This window comes from Toxotes jaculatrix, chromosome 21, assembly GCF_017976425.1.
Source record: "Toxotes jaculatrix isolate fToxJac2 chromosome 21, fToxJac2.pri, whole genome shotgun sequence".
In the NCBI taxonomy this organism is placed as follows: Eukaryota; Metazoa; Chordata; class Actinopteri; family Toxotidae; genus Toxotes; species Toxotes jaculatrix.
The window spans coordinates 14,239,399-14,266,746 of NC_054414.1; the positions used below are offsets into that span (position 1 = coordinate 14,239,399).

The 27,348-nt window shown below is 40.2% G+C and overlaps 1 protein-coding gene across 5 annotated transcripts in view; it reads right to left on the reverse strand.

Moving 5' to 3' along the window:
• LOC121201093 (poly(ADP-ribose) glycohydrolase) overlaps positions 1 to 27,348 on the reverse strand; it is a 57,653-nt gene that overhangs the window by 29,538 nt on the left and 767 nt on the right. For 3 of the 5 annotated variants that reach the window (XM_041066731.1, XM_041066728.1, XM_041066733.1), the window contains 15 exons: positions 26,580 to 27,334; positions 26,090 to 26,212; positions 25,440 to 25,526; positions 25,127 to 25,201; positions 22,132 to 22,224; positions 20,918 to 21,072; positions 18,589 to 18,668; positions 18,412 to 18,472; positions 18,211 to 18,286; positions 16,781 to 16,928; positions 13,553 to 13,631; positions 13,086 to 13,194; positions 11,936 to 12,041; positions 10,698 to 10,826; positions 9,409 to 10,411 (listed from right to left, as the gene is read on the reverse strand). In XM_041066731.1, coding sequence (XP_040922665.1) covers positions 10,236 to 10,411; positions 10,698 to 10,826; positions 11,936 to 12,041; positions 13,086 to 13,194; positions 13,553 to 13,631; positions 16,781 to 16,928; positions 18,211 to 18,286; positions 18,412 to 18,472; positions 18,589 to 18,668; positions 20,918 to 21,072; positions 22,132 to 22,224; positions 25,127 to 25,201; positions 25,440 to 25,526; positions 26,090 to 26,212; positions 26,580 to 27,334 — 2,252 coding nt within the window. In that variant the 3' untranslated portion in view covers positions 9,409 to 10,235. Of the gene's footprint in view, positions 1 to 7,792; positions 9,107 to 9,408; positions 10,412 to 10,697; positions 10,827 to 11,935; positions 12,042 to 13,085; positions 13,195 to 13,552; positions 13,632 to 16,780; positions 16,929 to 18,210; positions 18,287 to 18,411; positions 18,473 to 18,588; positions 18,669 to 20,917; positions 21,073 to 22,131; positions 22,225 to 25,126; positions 25,202 to 25,439; positions 25,527 to 26,089; positions 26,213 to 26,579; positions 27,335 to 27,348 lie in introns of those variants that run through there. The other 2 variants (XM_041066730.1, XM_041066729.1) reach the window with 2 other exon arrangements.

The following is a 27,348-nucleotide window of genomic DNA, read 5'->3' on the forward strand; positions in this document are numbered from 1 at the left end:
TAGATAAGAGAACTGATTCTGCTGTGACAGAAACCTGTGTATTTCAGCTTCATATAGTGACTGAGTGGCTTCCATAGCAGTTCTATAAACAGGGAAAGAATCTGAATTAAGAGGTATGCAAATAAATTGTTTTCATCACATAAAAGAACATTTGCCAAAATACAGCAGTTCAATTTTTTTAAAGGACTGCAGTATAATAATATCAAAGGCAAAGCAATTAATCCTGAAAGAAAATATTAAAATGACGGCAGTCATAATCACACATTGTTGCATATCACCACAGTACAAAAGCCAACTTCAAGCTCTTCACTTCAGCAACTGTCAACAGCGTCTTCAGCTGTTTTGATATGTTATAATGAGGCTCTGCTGGATGACAACATGATACCTATTCATCTCAAGTAGACTGCTTCAAATTTCTTTGCCTATTTACTCCCCGTTCAGTGCAGGTACTTGTTTTCTCATGGTTCCTAAACAATAATCCATCCCCAGGCTGCATATCAGCCATAACACAAGCCACGCTACTGTAAACGTAGTACCTAAACAGTGTTGGCAACGTATGATTCATTTTGTGATTGGAAGATCAATAACCAATTTGAAGATGACCTGGTGGAGAGGCTCCAGATTGCAGGGCTGTGCTTCGATGTGCAGCGTAAATCTCGGGTGGTGGATGTGCATCTAGGCCTGCCACAGCTCCTGCTCTGGGGAATGATTTATGCCTCGGTCCTGCGACATGTCCTGTAGCTGTTGGGCTCTCATCGAACGGCCGGGGCTAATTTGAGTGGCCTCAGTGAAAGAGGTTGGTGAGTGAATAGTGGGGATGGTAAGCGAAAGGGTCAGGGTGTTACAGTAATAGAAAGTGCAGAAAGTTGAGAATGGTGTGGAGGAAAAAACCTCAACAGTCATTAATCATTAGCTTTATTAACAAAATTATTATCATAAGAACATTGTGCAGCTTACAGGAGCATAAATGACTTCTCTCCAGCACACACATGCAAGATCTGAGCAGAAATATAAAAAAAAGAGAGATGGAAAGTGAGATTTCATGACTGGATGTGAGTTAAGACTCTGGAAGGTAAATGGTTGTGCCAGGCCATCATCTTGAGACCAGAGTCAATCATCCACAAAAGCGCTGCAAAGAGACAATTGCTTAAATGCCCTCCTCACATCGGAGTAACAACCGTTTGTCCGCCTGCGTGGCCTCCCAGTTCGGGATGAAAGCCAGTTGCATAAGAGCCAAATATGAATAGATCCAAGAAGACAGGAGGGAGACAAGTTAGATGGAAGGAGCTCATTAGGAGCGCTGTATTCTCCTCACACAGCCCATCTCGGTAATGCAGAGGAATTTGTGAACTGGCCATGAGTTCTGAAGGATATCTCTTAATGCTTAAAGAGTGAAAACCACCACCAGGCAGCTAATAGCTATACTGTCATGAAGGCAAATAAAAAGGCATGAGCTTGCATGCAAGGCTTTGTGGCTCTGTTCAATTCCCTCACTGCCTTAGTTCCCCAACAGATCTGTTCTGCTGCCTGGCCAGATGTGAGATGGAGGGACTGTTGGCGTTAGGAAAAGGGGTTGATTGAGGAGAAGAGGAGTAAAAAAAAAAAAAAAAAAAAGGTGTGCTTCATTAAGTGCTCAGCTCCCAGGTGGCCATTTGTCCCAGTAATATCATCCCTGTGGAGCAAAGCTGTGTGAGGGGGAGAGGAGATGAACAGAGGCCCATAGCGAGCAGCGGCGGCAGCAGCAGCAGCAGCAGTTTCCTCGAGCCCACAGCTGCCAGTGGCTCCATCACTCTCAGGACTCCAGTAACTAAACCACACGCCATGGAGCGGCGCCCGCTTCCTGACTCCGCCAATTACAGTGACCCATTACGAGGAACGAAGGCAGCTTCAACAGATGGGTAAACGGAGGTGTGTTCATTTGCTTGTTGGGCAAATGAAAAGACAAAGCCTGTCTTGATGCTAATGCACTTCCTGTCTCTGGTCTAAAGGGACAAAAACACTTTTTAAAACTTCCATAATGAACCATTCTTATTTTTATGTGGCATATGGTTAGTTTGCCAAAGTCATGACATATTTAGGTACTTTAAAGAAGAAATCTAATGGACAAAATGTTGCTGATGTTTGCACATTTGACCTTATTCTAAATCTGTGCAGCCAACACAGATTTCACTATCAAAAATGATACACAACAAACTAAACAAGGAGAGATGAACAGGTTCCCTGACTATTCTGCTCCGACTGGTGAAGCAAACAACACAGCTGAAATACAAACAGCACCATTGGGGATGCACACACTATGATCAGCAAACACATTATGCTGCATAGTTCACAGGGGAGTTCCCTCTCAAATAAACTTAATCCTACCACAAAGAGATATTATGAGAAATAAGATCAGAGACATTAGGAACTTAATGTGCCGCATAGCTGTGAAGTTATACTGTGCGGCCACCTTTCACACTCAGGTTTGGCTTTCTGTACATTTTAGAGCTCATTTGTGTTTATCTACATCTAGGGTGCCGTGGAGGTGGATGAAGGAACAGCAGAGAGAAGCGAGCCGGAGCTGTAAAGTAATGGTTCCATTTCTAATGAGCGGCTGGGGACCGCAATATCTGGTGACAGAGAGGGCCCCTCTGCCGAGTCTCTGTCACAGTGAAAAGGCTCATCCTAAATCTCGCTCTTATTGCTTGGACCGGCGTGACAATATCTCACTGCGGAGACAGAACTTCAGGTTTTTATGGGTGCTTGGGTAATTGAACAGCAAGAGGTAAAAAGGTCTAATCCAGTTACCCGTAAAGGAAGTGTATCCAAAATAAATGACTTGTGAATTGATATTGGTATTCTCTTAAACCCCTCTCTGTTGCCTTGCACTCATAGTAGTTTGTCAGTGAGATATGTTTGTGAACTAGCAGCGTTTGGAACTGGAGCGATGGTATCATCTAGGCTACATGTGTCCTGGTGTAAATAAGCCTGTCAGTTTAGCCACTAGTTCATATGTAACAGAGGACAGGACTGAGGGATGGTGGCAGTGCCGCTTTATGGCCCCTAAAACCACACTTGTCAGGGAAACTGGCTCCACAAGACAGCTCGGATGGGTACGACAAATAGGCTTTGTCTCTGTAGTTTACAATTACCCAACACAGAGACAGGCTATATAGCATTTTCAGTCTCTGACCTGACTTAGAGAAATATCAGCTGACACAGACTCACTGTCGCTTTTGCCAGTGTGAAAGCGAGCTTTAAGTAAGGCTTTCACTTCCACGCTCAAACAAAATACTGACTAGTGTAAAAAGCACCAAAGTGGTTCAAATGTGAGGGACCCCAATATGACGTCGAGCTGCTTGGGCCACAATATGATACTACTGGACATCTTGAAGTTTTGCCCACATAGCAGAATATGAGCAATTGTTCATCTGCAACCAGAAAAGAACAAAAATGCTTTCCAAAGGAGGTGCAAAAACAAATCAGCTACATATGTAAATGCAAGTATTTTCACATAGGCCCTGGCATCAAATCACTTACTCTTTTTTTTCCTTTTGATGTTCTTTAATATATTGTCTTAAACTCAAATTAAGTATTTGATCGTGAATAAGATGTTAAGCAGAGTGCAAAGATAAAAGAATCTATCTGTGCACTTTTCATCTTAATTAGAAGTCATAACCCCCCCAGAGTAATGATACTTGCAATCACTTTAGTATGTCTCATTTATGTTTTGATTAAAAAGGATGTCTCTGTAAGGACTGGAGGGCTTTCACAGATGAAATCCAATTAACATTCAGTAAAAAGGCCCAGCAGGGATTCACTTTCTAACCAGGAAATCCTCAACCCCCTGTGCAGTCTTGTGTTCGAAAAACTGTGCTTTCAAAACACTGTATTTACAGCTTTGTCACCAAAAAGACAAATACTGAGAGTTTGGTTCTTGGTTCTTTGTCAATGAAGCACAAACGGAGGTCCAAACAGAACTCACTTTCTTGTGCCTTTCTTTTACATCCCTGTCCAGCGTACAGGAAAGAAAAGCCGTTGCATTGTGTGCTGCCACCCTTACAGTGACAGCTCCATAACAAGCCCAGTGCATGGCAGAGCCTAGAGGTCCACTCTGCCAACGCTGCTGTGAAAGGCACTAAAGGCACATGCAGACAGCTTCCCCACTCTCTACGGGCAGTCAACCTGTGACATGTGACAGGCCCTCGCCTCAAGTCGCTCTGCTCTGCTGTTCCCCACAGTCCACTGTCACAGACACCTCACATACATGCAGCAAACGACATATCAAGCACCCCGATATGTTCGGAAAAGCTTCCAGTCGAGGTTCTGGAAGCACTAATTGTAAAATCAAAGGGCTGCAGTTAATGATCAGCTACATTATTGATTAATCTCTTTTTTTAAAGATTAATCAATTAGTCATGTGTCAAATTAATGTCAGCATCATGAAAACAACTCCCAGAGCCCAAGGCGATATCTTTGCATTGCTGGTTTGTTTGCTTAATTTACAATGAGATAAAACAGGAAAGCCACAAATCCTCACATTTGAGAAGCTGGAAACACCTACTGCTTGAGATTTCAGGGTAATAAATGTTTTAAGCGATTCTTCCACGTTCAAATTGGTTGCTGATTAATTTTCAGACGAATCAATTAGTCGACCAGTCATTTCAGGAGCTACATCTACAAACGAAAAATACATTCAACTTTATTTGCCTTGTTTTTCTACCAGACTGTTGCCATGAGTTGGAATCTAATCATATCCTGAAAATGATCAAGGCCAAAAGTCGGTCTCCTTTGAAATGTGCACGAAGCATCTGTTTCTGGCACCTTTGAAACCAAGAGAGAGAGAGAGAAATCTGTCTGATGTGGGAACATGCCCAAAGTACCCTACTACCAACATACATGAATTAATCTATACATCTCGTTCTAACACACCACCCTCTCCAAATCATGTTATAGTTTTAAATATTTTTTAAGCAAAAATAAAAGTTGTGTTGCGTATTCCCAAATAAGCTTCCGGTAGCACTTTGAAATCTTTGCCAGGGAACGGAATATATTTTTCTCTTTTTGAAATTATGATTGGTCTTGTGCGGACAGGGAACAGATGGTGTTATCTGCCTCGTGGGTGGAAGGAGCAACAAGTGTGCAATTAAAGGCCTGAAGAGATGCCTTCAGTTCAAAAGAGATAAACTCAGGAAAGTAAACCAATTCAGCCACATACCGCAAAATTAATAGTTCGTACCTGGTACCTTCAGAGCGTTAAATTTGATGTCTAGAATTCTAATATATGGTAAAATGAAATCAGCAAGCATATTTCAAAGCTAATGAAGGGTTCATGCAATTTTAAGTGGTCAGCAATATGTGGACTGTCCCTAAATTAACAGCGTTTGAAAACACACTTGGAAGTAATCATCCTTCCACAATTGCCTGTCCAGCAGGTTTTTTTTTTTCCACTAAAATGGAAACATGCTGAGTTTGTAACTTTTATAAAGACAAATGTATGGAGTAAGAACTCAGACACTGGATTTCAAAAAAGTTTAAATGAGAAATGGTGCAACACGAGTAGTTAGCAGTTCACTAGCACATTTTTCTACCATATATCCTTCAAGGGCCTCTTCCTCACAAGGTGCTATGGCGATCAGGCTACTCCTTACTCTTGCGTGCGAGCAGAGATGGCCTTGCTCCATCTTTCATTCAGGCTGAGTCAGTATCAATCACATGATACTCGAATGATAGATAGGCAATCTAATAACACTAGGAGCAAAAATAACTTCACTCACTCAATCCTTGACCTTACGGAGCGAGCAGTCAGTTTGGTTAAAAGCTACAGCTATCGCATAAAAATGGATTTTTCTTTTGGATCAATTGCTGTGGAAACATTTGAACTAAAATGGCCATAAAAAACTGTCACTAATAAATAATTGCTGTTGTTATGGATTTATACACCGCCTCCGCCTCCTCTATAGCAGGCCATATTTAAGAGTGTTTTTGACTGCAAGCTATTTAGACTGAATAAAAAATAAAAAAAAACAACGCAAGCAGGTTTTAGGAGCAGTGAAGGAACTGCCTTTGGATGAGGAACCATCTCAGCATGTGTAGAGCCGGAGGAGAGACACAATTACCATCAAACGATAGCGACTTTGCCACTGCTGAGGCACCACACAGGACACAGAGGAAGTGGTGAAACATTTAGGTCATGCCGAGTTCACAGATACAGCAGTGTGAGTTAAGGACATTTACAGAGGATACAGGCTTTTTTTTTTTTTAATTGTGATGGCACAAATTTGATTTAACAGAAGAGCAATGTTTACATTTCAAGAAAATGAGCATTACAAGGCAAACATCCTGTCTGCATAGAAATATGCTTCATTAATGGTTTATTAAACTTGCTGATGGCTGGGAGAAAATACTGATGGGTGTGGCTGTAATTTGTTCCAAGATAACAATCGTTATTGCAGTTTGGACTCTGCAACTGTTTTTCCTTACCAAAACTTTGAAACCCATTTGGTTTTATGTGCCTTGCTAAAGTGTATAACAACAAATTATACTCTCAGATTCAATGTTAAGCTCGGTTGACAGTGTCCCACTCCCGTAACCTAGCCACTGTAACAAGATGCACCTGTGCAGAGGGTCTTGCCAGAAAAACATTTCTTAATAAATCCCTTTGAAAACTGCAAGTGCATAGATTAATTAGAGTAGGCAAGAAATATAACCACCTTCGAGTGAACTCTTTGATGTCTAAAACGTAATTTTTAATTCCAAACAGGTGACTCCTGGAATATCATGGTCATACTGCAAAGGTTTTAAAAATTAACTTGAAAAAAAATACGTCACCAGCTTGAGGGATGATCTAATCCCTACCCACGTTATTTTTTTTATTTTATTTTTTTTTGTCTATTTAGGTGCTATCAGTGAGGACCACTTCAACAGTTCAACCATCTCTGCTAGAAGCAATACACTGTCATAATAATTCAGGACTAATGTTCCAAGATTAGAATCAATGCCAAATTAGCTGCACCCCACAAGTACCATGCTGCCCCAGGTGTATGTGCAGCATCTATCTTTTCTTTTTTCATAAAATAAGAATTTTATCATGGAAAGGACAGTATGAATAATGAGCAAAAAGAGAGCTCATGACAGCGAATCCTATTTTTGTCTTACGTCCTCAGTCCAAACAAATGTAAGCCGCAGCTCCCAGGGTTTCATCAAACATATCAATATTCAGCTGATAATGCCTTTAATCTGTGGCCAAGAGAACCTCGTATAACTCTTCCAAACACAACAGGGAATTTCCACTAATGATTAAAAATGACAAGGAAATACGAAGTAAATAGCTGATAATGAATTTAAATAGGCCTCCCCATTTATAATACAGCACCCTACATTATCAGAGCTGACCTTCTTAGATGGAAACAAAGCAGAAGTAGAAAAAATAGGTGGTAATGTCATTCCAGCTTCAAAAAGAATCTAATGATGAACTGTTTGATCCATTTCACTTGCTCTCTGAGGTCCATTGATAATTCATACAGTAGACCAAAAGAAAACTTGGCAATACTGTAGTGCTGTACTGTGCATGATCACTCAGTTCCAATGTATGAGCACACTGTATCTGTTAAAGGCTGTTTGATCCTAATATTCCACGCAGCACTCAACTCAAAACCAAATTTGCCACCTCAGCTGTGAACAGCTGACCGTTGCACTTCCTCCATGCTTCAACACACTTGCCCCGGATGCAGAAATTTAACAATACTAAGTAGATTTCTCTTTGCTACACCTGAGGCAAAGCATTTATCAGTTGGGTTATTGTTTTGCATACCTTCATCCATTAGTAACGGAGTAAAATCACAAAGTTTCCACTCTCTGCTGAGGTACTAGCCGAGCAAGCTATCCAATAGCTGAGGAGACATTTAACAAAAAAACACAAATGTTAATCACTAACAGTCTGTAGGACTCGTCTTCTTGGAATCATTAAAGACTGGGCAAAACTTGGGCCAGTCCATTAACCAGAAGCTGAGGTATTTCACTGAATAAATTAAAACTTTAACCTGCTGGTAGTGCCAGGGGAAAGGTCAGGGGCTCACTGAAGTCAGCAGAAGGATTTCATGACAATACCATGGTTCATGTTTCAGTCTGATTTGACTGACTAAACAAGAGGCATTGCCATCCCTAGCGCCACACCTCCAACACTGCTAAAAACAACAGGAATTTCAGTCATGCATTAACAATATAATTGGGAGGGGTATGTTGATTCTCTGTGAAGAAACAGAATACTGACAGAATGAGATCCTCAAAACTAAACAGGAGTTAGATTATAAATCAAAATAAAAATAAATAAGTATTTTTATACTTTTTTTTGCATCTACCAATTTACTCAGCTTCTCTGCTTTACTAAACTGTGGTAGAGTGATTATGTTGGACTACAGTGTAAAAGACTAAACACTGTTCGTGTTCATGACTTTATGACAGATGGTAGCCAAAAGGTCAAAGACACACATGAGGCTTACTGTAGAGGGATCAATCCAGTAGGATACCCCTGTGTGTCTATGGTAGATCCCCTTGAGAGAGATGCCACCAAAGGCTTTTTTTGAACTCAGCAAGCTACAAAGAGAGACCCCCTACTTCAGGTCCTGATTCCATGAGGGCAGACAGCACCAGGCTTACAGACACCTACACCTCATTCATTCACTTACAGGTTCCCAGGAGTCCATTCAGCAGCGCACGCTCTGGCGACAAAACAAATTTAACATTCAGCTAAAAATATTAAGTCAATAAACTCCTGCTGGCTGGCTAATCTGTACTCTGACAGATAAAAGCTCATCAGGCATGTAAGCAGGTAATCACACAGAGAAAAAGTCAAAACATACATCACTGTAATACTAAGTATGTGTCTACAATCATCTAATCAAACAGTAAGAATCTATTAAACAGGGTGTTACATTTTTGTTATATGGTTTTAGTATATATATCAACTTCAACTTGTGTTTCAAACATTTTTACATGCCTGTAAAAAAACACAAAAGATGTATGCTGCTTAAAAATTTGTCAAATGTCATCAAACCTGAATACAAGGTGTCAAAGGTCAAACCTCTGAGACGTCTGTCAGGCAGCTTCTTCTGATGCAAATGAAGCTCTGTTTTGTCAAACAGACAGAGAAATCACACAGGAGCCCCACTGCTTGGCTCTCGCCTCTGACTGGATGTTCTATGATCTACTCTTTACTTAATGAGGTGTCATGTACAGTTTATATAAAAGGTATGACCTTATTAAACTGTGAGTGAAAGGGTGAAGCAAGAATAGCTGGGGAAAGATAAATGGCAAGGCTGTATGGAAACTCATTTAGCCTGTAACATCCATGGGATAAAGAAGCCATCATTCTGATTGTTCAGAGATGTATTACTGACATTTGTGGCTCCATTCAAATGGTGCTACAGAATAAAATATACTCAATATTAAAAATTTGAACATCACATTAACTTGAAACCCATCCATTTTTATTAAGGTGGTTTGAAAAAAAAATTGTCAGTAAGATTCCTTAATTTTCCCTTCAAGTGTACCTATTAGCAACAGATTTACTCTGAAATCAGTTGTAAAATAGAACAGAAACAAATTAATATTTTAAGTGCAACTGAGTTCTTTGCAATGTTTATAACATAAAACAAAGAACCCCAAAAAATGTATTCATGGACCCATTATTATAACGAATATTTTGCTATAAAGGCGGGAGGTAAGATTATTCAGGAAGAGCCAGGCCGTTTTATAAATGAAACCGTTTTCCAGAGACCGCTTCAAGCTTTCCAAACCCTGTTCTTGTTATTCTTCTCCTTTAACTTGATTTCTGACAGCCAATTCAATTAGGCTGGATATGTGTGGGTGTAAAAAAGGCAACATGACAAACTCAGAAGATGGATGGCAACCTTTGCTTCACCATTAAAATCACAATTGCATCGTATTGAAGCTCAATCCATCGGTGTAATACCAGCAGCAGCAAAATGAACAAGGCTTGGACTGCAGCGACAGATAGGGTCATAACTAATCACCTCCTGCTATTCTGCAGTTTTTTTAAACAGATCTGATGCCAGATTTTCACTTTAGGCTGCCAGCGGTGGAGGCCACATTTGGTACCGTTAATTTAAAGTTTGTCTAACAGAAAAATTAAGATAAAAAAAAAAATTTAAGCTAAAGGTTGACTGAGAATTTTTAATTCGGTAAGTGTTCCGTTTTATGAAGATAAGGCACGGTGACTCATCAGCCACCTGACCTTAATGGCAGTCTGTGGGGACATGTTGTCTGGCCGAGCGCCTGTCGGACTCATCGGGCGCCAGGGAGGAGCTGACCTGTTGGTAGATGAAGGAGTAGAGGCTGACGTCAGGGCGCCGACTGAGGCAGCTCTTGCACACCGAGCTGTAGTACTGCCCCAGGAGATCATACACCTCCCCTGCGACAGAGACAAGGAGATTGTGTATGTTGTCTAGACGCCATAGTTCACTGATATCACAGCAACAAAAACGCGGACAATTCTTTAGGATGAATAATTAGCCATTTCATTGTGTCATGAGTTCACATCATTTACAACAAGATCAAAAGAGAAAATACTATTCCAATATAAAAAAAAGAATCACACGTTGTATTATTTCATGCATCACACCTTTGGCAGTGCAATCAACAAAACATAACACAGCGGCATATAAACAAGAAGCAGCCAGGACAGTTGTTTGCCTTACCGACACCGATGTTCCTCTGAGTGAGGAAAGAGTGCATGTTGTGGACATCTGTCATGAGCTGGCTGTCACCAAAGGTGAAATAGGCTACATCTCGGCCCGCCTCAGCAGCTGCCAGCATCTGGAGCAGAGCTGGAAGAAAATAAGCCCGTGTTAAACCTCAACAGTGAGTGACACAAAACCTGTTTCGATGCAGTAGAGGGACTGGCCTTTACTGCACTGAAACATGGCTTATATTTTTCAGATTTGTGCACACACTTTAATCTTCTTACTTGTGAAAAGCACAGCAAAGGTTAAATAAACGGAGGTTTGAAGACTCATCCAGTAGCTGATGTTACAATTAAAAGAGCAGTATTAGCCTCTATGGCAAGTACAGTAAAAGGTAAATAATCGGGGGAATAGGTCTCACCCCCACTGAGAACTCTGGATTAGTTACAAAGAGAGGCCAGGTCTGGCCCCAGAGAGCTGTGAATATTTTAAGAGACTGGAAATATGTCTGCTGATTAATGAAGGTTGGGACAGTGGCAAGTTAATGAGCAAAACTGAATCAACATTTTAAGGAGAGGGCTAAGCTGAATATGTCTGCACTTCAGCAATTTCTGTCCGCTGTTCCGTTGCAACTGCTTTCTTCAAAAATAATCCGACAATTAAAAAATAGGTGGCTATGTGAGGCCACACAAGGTAAACCCAGGAGGAGAACAGCATCTGAATTACGATGCTGTTCCCGGGAGGCATGTCATTAAGCAGACAGTAGGTGATTGTGCCTACAGAGGGCTGTACCTTGCTTCAGCTAATTAACAAATATGCATGGATGTATGTACAGTTTGCAAGCACAAGGACTCGACAGTAAGTCAGGTAGAAAGTGAGAAGCAGAGCTACTACTGCAAACGGTTAGCATAAAACTCTCCTTAAGCTCCCAGCTCAGTGACAGTGATACAAGGCTCAGACAAAGTGCTGTAACAGATTGATGGACTCAAGCAGGCGATCAATTTCACTATTAATGAAACATATTAACTTTGTCATTTGATCAATAGAAGGAAGGCAACGAATAGGCCTTAAGTAAATGAATGCATTCCTGGAAGACAAATGGATGCCCACACTGATCTGCTGGAGCTTTTCAATCTGAAATTTATTCAGTAATAACCAGGAAGACAGTCAGCTTAGACTGCTAAATGCACAAAGATGATCCGAGCACACTTCCCCAGAAGATCTACTGACGGCAGTATTACATCAACGCTTACCTTTAAGACGTGAGTCACCTCCAAAAACCCCACAGCCCCAGTTCCCTGTTGCCACTGCGGCAAGGTTTTCACTTTGTTCCTCAGGGCGAGCAAAGCCACAGTAAGCCTAAATGATGACAGAACAAAGGGATGTGTTATGTCTTTTGGTACATAAAGCCAGAATAAGCTCAGATAAGCCCCAGGTCTTGGGATCGCCCCACTGTTCCAGATCACTAGTGTGTTTCATAAGAATCAGGCCTACAGAATATCTAAATACCGTCAAATGTAAATTAAATATAGAAAGAAAGCAATAAGGTAATTCCATTTGACTGCAGGCCTGTGATTGACACATCATTCAGTGAATGACCACATATGTTGACTGGCCTGTCATTTGGCAACTTCACACCTTCCCCTCACCGTCATGGGCACTAGTGTGAAATTTGTGTGGGTTTCACATATTTATACTTGCACACAAGAACATTTCACATGACATGTCAAGTGGGTTATATGTTACGTATGTCAGATAATTTCAAAGAGAAGCACATGTTAAATAAAAGACCCGAAGGGGCTCTGGACATTAGTTTTCACATCGGAGATGAAGTGAATTGTGAAAATGAATTGTAAGAGCCCATCCTCACCCTGACCAGTCATAAATTCTTCCTGTGAAAGGGCAGATATGACAGTTAGCTAAACAATATTTGAAACAGGATTGATCTTCATGTTGGTGCATTCTTCACACCCCTGTCAGAGCTGTCAAACTCCTCCATGCTTTCTGACGGCAGACTTGACAACATTAACATCTTGATTTTCTATTACGAATGAGCATCTCTGACAGAGAAAACTGCACATATGGAGGGATTTCTATTTTTTTTAATCTGTGATGTAATTTTAATAATTGTGATTAATCACCCTGAGGTCAATTATGTTCATTAAAATTCATTCTAAGGACCTAATGGACAGTTTAATGAAAAAGGTTAAGCTTACTTTCAACATATATCACAATCCATCACTTTGATACTTATCTTTAATTCAAATAGTTACCCTGAGAAAAGGAAACGAGTCAGTGTCATCTCAGCTGACATTTTGATGAGACAGACAAAAGAAAGAAACAAAAGCACTTTTCAAAAAAATCAGTCAGGAAATACAGTTGACAGGGAAAATAAAATATAACCTTGTTGAGTTCTCGGTTGAATTTCTCTGGGCTAAACTGTTCCAGAAAGTTCCTGAAATGCAGCGCATCGATGGCCACAATCTCTGTGCATCTTCTCTGCCAGCCATCTCTGAAGCAAGAGATAGTTTTGCGTTATTAATGCAAATAGATCCATAATTTGTCATAGAAACATCCATGTCAGAAACAGGAAGCTGCACAGAAAGTCAATGAATCCTGATAAAACCAAGCTTTGGGATGTTAAAAGTCATGTCTCAATTTAGCATAAGTTTACCATTTTCTAAAAGAAAATTCACATAATTAAAGCTTTAAATGAACATTCATACAATGAAAAGCTGCAGAGATTATGAACATTTTCATATGGTGAGGCTGTATCTAGACACAGTAGTGCTTAAATACTAACATGAGCATAATAACATGTTTATTATGACAAAGGTAACATGCTGAGGATTAACAGGTGCCATAAATACCTTGGAGTTGTGTCCTGGTGGCTGCCACTGAATTGGTAGGTCTGAGCGTAGCCTGTATATTTACTGTACTGCTGTGTGCCTGTCGATAACAAATAGGAATATTAGCCACACACCACTGCAAAGAATTAACATTTTCATCTTGATTTTTTGAAACATGGTCAGAATTAAAAAAAAACAAAACATCCTGCTGTATTTGTGTAAAAAAGCTGAAAAGGAAGGTGTAACAACACTTGTGTAACTTAAATCAACGTGTAATGTAAAATGTACTTTTACGCCAAACAACCACCTAAATATATTTTAAAACTGATACAGTCACATAAATAAAAAGCAATGACACACAGCAAGAGAATCAACCAAAAGAGTCAACCTTTGAAAAATTTTAATAGACATCCAACAACAGATTTCTTTAAAAATTCACTGTAATAACAAACAGCTTTCAGGGGGTGTGTCAGTAGTGATTCAGCCTGATGTGATCAGATGAAACAGGAGCAGCTGTCTTCTGACAAGAGGAAGGTCAAGTTATTGACCCCCTCAAAACGATGTGAGAAGCAGCGACTGACCGCCGGCCCACAGGGGAACACTCAACACCTGTAAAAGGGGAGCAGGGGGTGGGGAGGCAACAGCACAGTCAAACAATCGTGGCCACCAATTAACTTCCCATTCATTAGCGCTCATTAGTACCAGGCTGTCGAGAGCACTCGCTGAGATGCTTCACGCTGCAAAGTGAATAAACCAAGTGATTAGTAGTGGGGTCTTGGTCAGCAGGTATTAGGAGGTGCACATGGGGGGAGGGAATCTCTACAGCACACTCCACTTGACATGGATTTTACTAATAATCAGCCTCCCTCTCACTTTTTTATAAAGTAAAAAAGCCAAATTACTGCCTGAGTAAGACACTGAAGCACCTAATCTAGTTCACCAGTATGCTTCAGTCCCCACTGAAGCTTACGGATTTAGAGGTGCAGACTTTATCCCGGCTAAAGAGCCAATGTAACTTTGTGGTTGATGCCTCAGAAGCCTGACAACTGTGACACTGTGAGAGAAAACTGCCGGGCTGCATTTGAACATTTGAATTTGGCCTTGTGTTGACTATGCATACAACTGACCTTTACTGGTTCTCCAAAAATATCAAACTCTGCATCTGAAAGGAACAACCTTCAGGAACAATGTAAATAATGCTTTTGATTTTTTATGCAACTCATTTGTCATTTGGGAAGCAGATCAATCCTGGCCAGGAAAAGATGTTTCTGCTTATTAGAAATAATTTATAAATAACAAATAGGCTGCATAATGATCAGTAGGTATGATTCAAGATGTTCCTGGAGGTTGTTCCATTCATGTGTAAATACGTCAAAACAATGCATCTCATATTTGCGGTGGACCAGAGACTGTAAAAGGTCAGAAGCGCAACTCATTGCCATGTCGAGGTAAAACGAAGCAAATGAAGAAATTTTACTACTGTATTATTGCCAGGGTATTATTGTGAGGGTAACAGTGCTTCTAAACCTAAAAGCTGTAAAACCACTGTTCCTGCTGGTAAATAAGACGAAACAAGATTTTGTGCAGCATCAAGCAAAATGTCCCTGTGCAACTATTTCCTGCTTGTGTTAAGCTTGCACCGTATTTTCTGGTCAGCACTGCCATCAATGAATCATATGACTTCTCCTTGATACTATTTATACTTTTGACCGCCCCAACAGCAGCCAGATACCTAGCAATCAAGGAAAATTCAATTAGGCCTGGGCACTTTTGCAAATTTCAGTGCAGAGGTAAAATCCATTAGCCTCCCTACTGTATGCCAAAACGTATCACAGGGGAATATGATTTACCACATGGCCACAATGCAGCAAAGACTTGGACTTTTACAACGGGGGACAAGAGATACAGGCTGGGTTTAATAAAGATGATGGAATGGAAGAGTCCATTAGTGGAGCAGGTCTTGGGCAGGTCTTCCAGCTATAATTAATTCTGGGCTCCAGTAATAAAGTTAAGTGGCGTAAGTGGAGACGAGGGAGAGATGGCCAGCAAGAAGTCTGAAGGTGACTCTGCCAAAGCGAGAAGACCCGATGCAGTGGTATGATTGGTGATGAGGAGGGCGGAGGTTCTGTCTTCTCACTTCCTCCCCTAAACCGTTCATCGATTTATGGGTGATGGGCATTTGCTACGTAACAGTGGATCAAGTCATGGACTTGCATAACATGATATTACGTAACAATGTAACAGGGAACTGGAAATCCATATTGCCACACTGATATTAGCCTGCGACAAAGACCATTAAACCACCAGTAAACCATTAATCCTGTATAAAAAGCTTTTTTGGGCACTGAGGAAAGAATCTTGATCCATTGTTAGCATAAAATATTGATGACAGCTGCTTTAGGGCAACACCAGACCACAATGAGATGGTAACTCAAGTGTATTTTTACACTTTAGGCTTAAATGTGATGTAAGGCAAAGGGCTATAATTTTCTCTTGCACAAATCCATTTAATACATGTCAGCTATAACATGTTTTCAGACATGGCATACTGGTAATCCAGCTGTAAAATCCACACATCACTGATTTAAATGGGTTTTTTTTATTGTTAAACAGTGACAACTGGATTTGCGTAGGCTTCCTTCACTTTTGACAAGCTATTACTGAATTACATAACACTGGTTTTCTAGCAATCAAGCAGCCACAATAGTATAGACAAACACTGTTGGATAAAAAAAAAAAAAAAGAAAGAAAACAGACAGGCGCCATCAGCCCCCTGCTGTGGCTCCTTAAGACTAGCTCTTGTTAGTGGGTCTGCTGGCCTGTCCCAACCTTGTCTGTTGCAACCACTCAATACTGAAGTAAAGTCTGCGGGAATTACTCAACATAGAGACTCAACAGAGCAATCAGGAGAGCCCACTCTCCAACTCCCGACTGATGCTACTTTTCCCTTTACAGCCAATCAAAAGGACAGACAGAAAACAGAGCAATTGCCACAAACATCCCTTTGCCTCTTGCTGAGCCAGGATGGGGTAAATTGAAGGAGTGCGATGTGCACTCCATGCTGTGTGCGACTACAAACACTCACTATGTTGCTTCTGTCAAATTATAGGTCAAGCATGAGAAAAGTGAACCCAGGGCATTATTGATCTTATCTGGATCAACGAACTAAATCATGAATAATTGAAGAGTAGGATTCCTTCAGCGGAAATTATGGTTTAACAAGGTGTGGGAGGATTTCTGATCACTGACCTGTGATGATCAAACATTCATTATGGTCCAGGGCTTCAGTGAAGAGCCGAGAAACAATAAGCTCAGGGTTGATCAGAAAACGGATTTCCTCTTGAACTAGACCTGAACTGGTGACTCCTCCTCCAACAAACCGATTGGCAAAATCCACCTGCAAATCAAGACAGATGGATGAGAGTGAAAATATGAATGAATATGAATATGGACTCTTATATAACAAAACCATAAACAACCTAATCTTGATGAAATAAGCTAAACATTTTCTTTGACTGTGAAATGTGTAGCTTCCCAAACTTGGACAACAGGAGGAAAACACCTCATGAAAGGGTATAAGCCCTTTTTCTTTTGTGACAGAATACCAGACAAGCTGACTGGGAAAGTAACCTGAGGTGTTCACATTACTCAGATATCTGTCCCCCCATGCCAAAACAAGCTCTCCCCAGGAGCACCACTTCAGTGTGCTGCTGCCAGTAGCAAATATCAAAACAAGAGCACAGGCCTACAGTCCAAAGTAAACATCTTCCTCCAGTCATAACACCCATCACACCCATGTGTTATGACTGCTAAATTGACTGCTGACTGATGCCTGTGATATCTTCTGCTGCCTGTGTTCTTTCAGGTTTGTGCACAGATCTGTGGATGACACTGATTTACTTGTTTATTTTGGTCTGTTTATGATTCAAAAGAAAATACGCATCTCATCGCTTCAGCTCAGACACAGACATGAGAACTCATTGTTTTAGTCAGAAAGCAGCCATGTGGAGCATACATATAATTCAATTTCAGGACTGACAGTTGCTGCTCACTGGCCTGTAGAAGAACCCAGACCAACCCCGTCACAACCTCAGGAAGAGGCTGCAAAGGGGTGAGCCGCAGTCTGAGAGCAGATCTCCCCAAACTGGTCACTCAACTCTGGGACAGCAAGCCAGCCTCCAAAGTCTGCTTTGACAGGCTGTCAGCACCCCCCCACCCCAGCAGAGCATCCATCAATCCGGACCGCAGCGTGCCCCAGAGCTGGTCATGTGTGCACATCAACTGTCAGCTTGTGGCAACTGGAGGCAAACAAAAGGTGAAAGGCAAAGCGGGCCATCCTGACAGTGCACAGAAAGCATGGCCGACACATTGAGCAGAGGAGGCTCAGAGGTCTCGACCCCAGTCCCAGCTCACACTCCCTCTGACGTGTCACAGGCTCCCTCATAGGCCTTTTCAGCAGTAGTAAGCAATCTGGGTGAAGGAGTCCAGAATGAGGTGGCTCAGTGACTGACTACAACGGGGGAAAAGAGGAAAGGAACCAAGCACTAGGAGGAGTATGTCTCCAACTCCTTTGAGCAAAAAACAGGATTCTGCATATTTAAGGCCCTCTAAACCACACTACTATGTTGTCTTTCCACAAGTAAATACTACTGGGACATTTCTCCTCTTCTGTATCTTACCTGAAGCATACCATCACCATCGTCCTCAATAGTTCCTTCATAAGTAATGTGGAGCTTTGTGAGCCGAGTCCGTGAGCTGAAACAAAGAATGAACTGTTTTCCAGTTACTGATTACGGGTGAGATGACGGATCTTTAATTGCTTCCAAACAGCCTACTGGATTTAGCCTACTACAGAAATAATCACCATCAACATACTATACCTTTTCCAATCAAGGGGTTTGTCCAAACTTTTTCGTGTGAATGTTACAAGTCCGGTAGGCACTGAAAAGCAAACAAAAAAAAAGCAAATATACAAAATTGCATCTTACTTTACATCAATAAGAGTGTATTTCTGAAAAAATTTAAATTACTCACGAAAACAAAATCCAAACACCTACTTTGCTCAGTGACACTTGTGAAATAGCACATCAGAGTCTTCAGTTTCTCAGTCTTCTTTGAAGAAGACCCTTCAAACAGCCTGAAGACAAAGAGAAATTATGAATTTCATTAAATTCTTGTTCAAACCAGACTAAATGTATGCTATATTATGCTCCTTTCATTTTTAAACAAGTGGATTATACATGGCATCCTTGCCAACCACAAACTCTTACAATCAAAAAGCTACAGACCTGGAAAAATGACACTCTGTATAACCAGTGCCATAGAGACACAAGACCTCCACTTTGGCCATGTGAGTTCAGTCATGCTTTAACTTTTGATATGAATTAGTTCATCTCTCACTCAGCTTCTCTTTCAGTCACTAGCCAATTATGTAGGAGCTCCTTCGCTGTTACGACAGTGGAGTCGCCCCAGGCTTACCATCACAGAGTCACACTCATGTGCCACTTCACAGCACTCACATAAAAAAGGAACAGAGAGGGAAACAGGGCTCCCTCCTTGGGGATACATTAAGAAGCCCTGTGTCCCTTTTAAAGAACAGAGTCCTCAGGAGGCAAAAGGTCAGTCCCCCTGAAAAGTAACACACAATCGCGCACACAAAGCTGCTGGTAGGGAGTTGCAGTTGGCGGGTTTGAATGCACTTTCAGCATTAAGCCCACCATCTCCCTCTCGAGCAAACTCTAAAAAGAGCCCCACAGCCCACCTCACCAGCCACAATAAAGAGAAAGTAATTTCATGTGAGTGAAAGGAAATAATGATAAAAGCTTGATGCACTGAGGGCCCTTCAGGGGCTGAGAAACTCATTCATCGAAGTCAACTCCTGCATTCATTTCTGCTTTTTGTCAACGTGGCCCCTAGAAACAATCATACATCGTGTAGTCCTCAGGGCAAATGCCTTTGACATAAACTAGCCACTAGTGAGAGCAGGCTTTTAGTATCAAATCGCAATAGGGTCTTTGGGGAAATACAGAATTAATACACAATTATATAACATCAATATACCCCCCACAGATGTACAGAAAGCTATGATGTAAGTCAGGAAAAGGGTAGAAAAGACTACAGTAGTTATAACAGCTGGGTTTCTGTATCATCAGCACAAGAAAACAGAGCTAATGGTATTTCATGGCAAAATAAGAAATAAAGCTTGCCGAGGAATACTTTGAATGACTGAGCCAACAAGGAAGCATAAGAGCCTTTGTAGTCAGTTTTATCTCAATGCAAATCAGAAATCTTCTTTTATCTCTTCTGAGATGAAAGTGATCGGTGACCGGCAGGCTAAAAAGGTGACTGGCTTTTCTTTCAAATCTCAGCAAAACCTTTATGTGAATGAAATACTGATGCAACTGAACTCTGTTACAGCCTTCTGCAAAACAGCCAATGGCCTTCTCCATTGTCAAAAGCAGCCATCTGAGTCAATGTTAATCTAATTCCCTCCTCCATTTAGGTAATTACACTGCGATGCCAACAGAGATGGGGGACATGACTGAGAGGCAGTCTGCAGACTGATTTTGCATTACACCACCAAGACGATCTCTCTCCGGTGAAAGTTTGCAGGGATTCAAATAGATACCCTCCTGCTTGTCATATTTAATAATATTGAAAGAAAAGATTTGCCTGTTACCTACACATAAGGAAAGATTCTGTTAAAACTCATTAGTGCAGTTAAAACACCAGCTTGTTCAGTAAGATGTTTGATAAAAGGGTCGACTCCCACGCGAACCTTCTACTCCGTGTAACCTTTACTGTCTTGTCATTCATACATTCTCAGTTAACCATTTTAAAAGTCAAAATCTCAGCCTTGAACTTAAACAATGATATAATGTTCATTTTGCCTTTTTCTCAATAAGCTGTACAAAAGTGTACAAGGGTGTACACAAGACAAGCTGCACAGATGTGGTTAATAATTTCTTCTGTAATCATTGGTGTGGTAGGTAGAGTAGGCTAATTAGGCTTATTAGGCCCTGTGCATAATAAGAAGATTGCACAATAAACAAACACGGTGACTTTAAAAAATTCCCCCAATGAACAGTGACTGATGTGGTCAATGTCTTTTTTTTTTTTTAAAGGTAAAATCTTTCAGATCAGTGTGTACGGAAGTCAGACTGATCGCTGTCTGATCAATACGCTCTCGTGATAAGATAGCGTTTGCTCATCTGTAATTAAAACTACATGCAATGTAGTTGTAACACCCAGCCAGAAGATAAAATGATTAGTGAGGAAAGCATATACAGTAGTGCCCCCTCATGGAAATTAAGCTAGTTGTCACAGCAGTATCATTTAGATTATGTAACTTTAAGCATCGTGAGAAGTACCACATCCCTACATCACCTGACAAAGTTGATGTCTGGGTAGTTGCAGTACTCAGATTTTCTAGAGTTGCGTCGTGGGAAGGTGCAGAAGAAGGCGTTGGCGAGGAGACATGCCACCTGCTCCTGAGACATAGTGATGGAGTGGTTCATGCCTCTCTTGAGGAGGGGTATCGGCTGGAGGAGGAACAGAGGTACAACTGTAGAAGGTCAAAATCATTTGTTTTGTCAATTTGCCAAATGAGACGTTGAAGTATGTTGCATTAATGGACTAATTTTGAACCACTCTGTGCTTCTTGAATCAGCCATCATAATTACAATCAAGGCCCATTCATGCTCACACGAGATCCATTCCCCCAATAAAAGATTGAGAATTTATAAATAAACAATGCATCTGTGTAAGCAAATCTGTAAAGACAATGGATTGAGCTTGCTGCTTTAAAACTACAGACCAACAAGAAAAATGGCTTTGTTTGGATACAAGATGCACGGTCAAAATGTTGGAAAATGATCAATTTAGGAACAAGACAGAAATCATGATGGCTAATTCTCATTTTAAGTTCTCCAATAAAACATATTTAATTCAATTAGCAAACTATTAGTTTTCTCTTCATCTCGTGCCTCAAACAAAGAGCAGTTTTCAACACAATCAATGGAATTTTCAATAGACTTATTTTAGACTAGCTACTCAGTCTTATATCTATTAAAATAGATTTTATTTATTAGAAAATAATTCATTACAAAAAAATATATATATATAGGTGACAACAATGAACTCAACACAACTTTCTACTGCATGCTACACACTGAGGTGTTATTTTGATGGTCTACAAGCTTACCAAATGCATCCATGAATAATGTTTTAGCACAAATCTGTTTGCTTGGGAAATGTTTTTAATTGTGTGGGTCACTTTGAGTTTTAATTAATCAAACTAAAAACAAATTTAACGCACATATATAAAATTAAAATTCAATGACTGTGGCCAGATGAACACACAAAAATCTTTTAATGACACTTTTTGAGCTACATCTACATGCCAAATAACCACATGACCACAAGGACTATAAAGCATCTGACAAATGACCATCAATGGCTACGTGCCTTGACCTCACCATTTTTACTACCATTTCACTAGATTATTTGACATGTTGTGACCTTTGGGATTAACCTGCTGCAGTGATCTACTATGTCGCAGACCAGTGAGTCAGTGTCCACTGGTTAGTGATGGCTGTTACCTTGGTACAGAGCTCAGATGCTCTCAGTGCTAATTGCACCATGTCTGGCAGCAGGGAGTCAAACAGATGTTCAGCAGCATCAGGCTCCAGAACCTTGGAGAGAGCAAGAGATCTGTTTATGTTTGTTGTTTTGCCACAAAACTCAGCTGTGACATTATTAGCTGTTTGGGCTGAATAGTTTGAGATGGACAGATACAATTAACAGCTCTGGTGTATTTCAAAATATTTGAGACCTTATGCACAATTTAAGAGAAACAAATATTAATGAAATATAAGGACCTTTAAAAGTGGATGTGAAAGATATGGCTTCATATTAAAATAGATTTAGCTTAAGTTGGACTGTTCATCTATAATAATATCACCAGAACCAAATATTAAAGTAAAATACCAAGCAGCCATGACTCCACAACACTGCACTAACATATCTTAGATAATATACTATACTCCCTGTATTTACACCCATATTGGCTGCAAAATGTCAGAATGATCAATCACAAAGCAATTTCATCAAGGTTGCAGGACGATGCCAGCTGATTAAACAGTCTTCCTGGAACAGATGCAAATGACCGAGGATTGGAATAGAAAGGACAGTGTGTTCCCAGGACAAGGAGCCTTGACTGGTGATTTAGCCCAGAACATTTATATTATGGCAAAAGAAGCCTGACTAAACACTGTCATAAGTAATGACCTGGTTGACATCATAAACCGCTCCTATGGGCGTAATAAATGAAGGCAGTTGACAGGGCGAGACGGAGGATATAGCTGAGGTAGTATAAGCCAAACTCTTTAAATCAGCAGAAGACAGTGCATCAAATCAACTGAACTAACTCTCTGTTTGACATGATACAGGTCTGTACATCACACCAAACTGACAAAGTAATCAAGCAAGATATGGGGATTTCAGGCAGTAAGAAACCAGAGCTCCCATATATATTTAACACAACGCCTAACGCTCCTGTTCCTGTTCTCCACAGGTCCGAGCAATAAAGCAATCTGCCTCACTGCATCTGTGGACGTGTGACCATGTAAAAATAAAACACATGCATGCTCATAACCGTAAATACAGCACTGGCTTGGCTGGAGAAAGGGATGTAAACAAAAGTGATGCTGTCCATCAACAGTTTCTCAGTTATTCATAAGGTGTGAGTGCTGAGATGAATATTCGATGAAGGTGCCCAGCCCGTCACTCTATGCCATTCATGTCTACTTTTCTCTGACACTCAAAAATCATCCTGCTACAGTCTCTCCATTCTGGCATCCACAGTTCTAAGTAACAAAGAGAAAAATGGAGCGCGTTACATAGCATTGTTTGCCACTTGCCCATTTTACTTTTCTGTTGCACTGGAAATAAATCAAACATATAAGATCAATCCTGTGCGTGATAAAATGTTTGATGTAATTAGATACAATTTACTGACACCTCACTTTAAATTCAACTCTGTTTCTGTTTGATGGTACCTGACACTTTGCAGTCCGAAAAAAAATCTAAATTTTAGTCCTGACACAATCCAAATCCATCTTAACAACAAAACTTGACCTATCTTAACATGTTCAGATTTTATCCAATAAAACTCCCATTCTAACATGATTTATGACATACATACAGCACACAATTGATTCAACAGCATAAGGCTGGAGCAGAGCATTCTCCAGGATATAATGCCAGCCATATTCATTTCTGACAAGTCACAAATTGTGACCTTTTGGCGAAAGATTAAATTATTTCTGTAGACTTCCACTTTGCCTCTGAAGGGCTGCAACATTCACCTGCGCAAAATCCATTACTGTTCTTGTGAAAACAATGACAGAAACACATTTGACATACTGGAATTGCATGTACTTTTTTCCTGAAATGTAAGATATCATAAAACATGTGGCCAAGCTCAGAGTGGATGAGTGCTCCCTTACTATGAGGAAAGTAAAGCCTATTATTTGTCTTGTCTTACGGGCTCAGGATATCTTATATCAAACACTCATGTCATAACATGGCTCTCATCTCCCCAAATGGAATATTCCCATCCCCTTCATGATCCAGACAATAGTACAGCCCTCCCTGATTCTCTACACAAGATGACGCAGAATGCATCAAGAGAACAGATGATGGATGGCCTCTAAACGAGGCTGGAGAAGACACTGACAACTCTGAGCAATGACCAATGAACTAGCGGTGCTCTAGCCATCATGATGCAACTCAGAACAAAACACATAAAAATTCCACCTTTAAATTTCAGCTTGATAATCTGAGTCTGAATCCCAATCAATTAACTATGATCAAGTCTCAGGAATTTGTAATATATTTATGTAACACAGCAAAAAACATAACATAAACATGACAAAACACATACACAAAATTGAGAATGCCATGTAATAATACAGAACAAATATTTTCACAAAATATATTAAAATTTACTTCCATACAAGTAGTTAAAAATAAGTATTTCTGACTCTACGTAACAGGTCCATTATACTGTTGTACTGTTTGAATTCATGACTGGATTTACAAGCAGTAGGAAAACCAATATGACCAAAATGTCTGCGTCACTAATTTCTGCACATGGAGCTATGAAGATATCAGGCCTATCTATTAATACACAATGCCAATTAAATAGTGTTTATATCAAACTAAATTTAATCTTGTGTCAAATGAGACATTCACATCACTACATCTCTTGCAAACTTATCATCACTAACTAATGAGCCATCTGCACCTTCTTTGACCTGAGCTCTGTAAGAAGCACAAACACTGGTTTATAATGCCTTCTGCTGGGCAGTTAAGAGCAATGATTGGACAGCTGATGTTTCATTAGTCTACAGTTAATCCTTTAACATCTTCAATATGTGTTCCCATCTGTGTTTACATGTCTGTATGCCAGTATTGATTCAATGACTCTTCCAAAGACGTCATTTTTGAGACCAGAAGAAACTTAATTCACTTCTGGATTCAGTGAAATTCATAAGAGGATCAGTAATCATAACAGATATTTATATTGCTTACCTCAGTGCAGTACAAACGTAATGCTGTGAAGTCCCATTTCTTTGCGTGTGAGGCACTGTATTTCAAAACTGCATCCTGTACCAAGCAAATTCCATTATCATATTAAAGCGACAAGCAAAATTAAACACTTTAAGTCAGAATTACTATATTCATGTATGAAAAGAAATTCTGAGAGACTGTATAGTGCCTCACAGTTCCTGGGCTCATTGTGCCATCTTGTGGCATAGTTTGGTCACAACAACTACAGTGCCTGGGGCATGAAATGAAATAAATTAGGTCCTGCCAGTAAAAAAAACACATACATGAAACTTACCTTCAAATCAAGTGGACTTGTAAATGTCTTGTTTAAAGTTTCCTTGATCAACTCCCACCGACTCTTATTTTGCAGTTGTTGTGTTTCCTGTGGAGGTGCAACTTTTGTTAGGTCTCTGCAGGGTGAATAAAGTTCAGATTTAAAAATGCAAAGAATAATAATTCTGTGTTGCTGTGCCTATTTCTTGCACTGATTTCATACCTTCATTTAATAAGTACTGTGCCCAAACATTTCTATACCATCATTTGCTCCCCACTGTGTGTTTCATTTACGCACATGTAAATTTGAGAAATGACTAGCTGCTCTGAAAAATTATAACCTCAGTCTGAATGGATGAGCACTGTGACTTCTAGGATCTTCTGGCAGAAATGATGTTTTAACACTCTCAAAAAAAAACTAATTACAATTAAATATCACAGTGCTCATCCTATTACCTTCATTGGTAACAACAATAAACTGAATATATATTCAGTGAGTCATATAATGGGATTGCACTGTTTACATGACCTATATTAAATCGCTAGTGTTAATCTGTGTAATTAAAAGCAGTCTATCAAATATTTGAATATGCTATTTATGTATCTTTATAATATAATCCATGACTGCAACTGTTTTCATACTGACAGGTCTACAAACATGTGAACCATTACCTCATCCTCCACAGGAAACAGGTTACTACTGGAACAAGGCATCTTGACATGGACATCGTCCCAGGTGTCCTTAAACCTAGTAGGATATGGAACAGGAATTGTACCTTTCTGTAGAAGGTCTGTCTGTCAATGGGCGTGGATGAAAAAATGGCATTAATACATGCTATATCTGTATGTAAACCAAACAGTCGTATTAACAATTGTGTTTCATTACCCTACTCCATTTTGGATCAGGTTTTAAGATTATAAAATACTGATTTGATAAGATGCCACTCTACACCAACCCTGGACATGTTAATATTTTAAAAAGACTTTGAAGGGCTAAACTGCACTTAACATACTAATATTACTGTTGCCATTTGATATATACAAGATTCTGAATGACTTATAATCATAATGAAATTACTGTATGTTTCTATGATATAACCAACCAAAGTGCTGTGAATAATTAAAAAATAATAATTAAGAAAATAGAAAGAACTGCTCAAACCCTTATCATCACAGTGTGCTGGCCAGGGACATCCTTGAGTGGAGGAAGCAGTCTGCCACATCCAGGCATTCTCTTAAGTTCACTGATTGGAGTCCCCAGCCATTTGACTTCAGGCTTGACATCAGCAGATGTATTTTCCTTATCTGCATCTTGTTTATCTGAAGACTTATCTGGTCTGCCCCATCTCACAGGTGCATGTGGAGATGAGGTCCCTGAAAAGAAATCTGTTATTTTGGTGTTGTGTTTGACAGAGCCCTCTGAGCTTGCTGAGCATGCTTCCATTTCTTGTTTTCCAAATCCACCATCATTGTGGGACAATGTCTGCACAAGCCCACTCCCTGCTGAGTCCTTGGAAGATGGTGACACCGGACTGTCTTGCTCCAGGTCTTGTGACGTCAAGGGTTGGGTTTCTTCATCCATGTCAGAGACTACAGGTTCTTCAGCATTTTGGCAGTCCAGAGACTGAGTTGAAGTGCTTTGAGAGCTACCGTCATCTGTAATATCTGCATCTTGGGTTTGGCACAATTCAGCTGTATTTGGGTTTTTTCTGGGTTTAATCAACCACTGCTCAAGAGTATTTCTGAGCTTCTGTTGGTGTTTGGGGCCAGTTCTTTGATGAGAAACCTTTGTCTTTATGCGTCGCAAACCACCTGCTTCAGTCTTCGGCTGTATATCCATTTTCACTGCTGTGTTGCTTTTCCTCTTTTCTTCAACTATCGTCTCATCTTCTTTGCTCTTGCTACATAAGGATGGGACTGCAGAAAAAAGA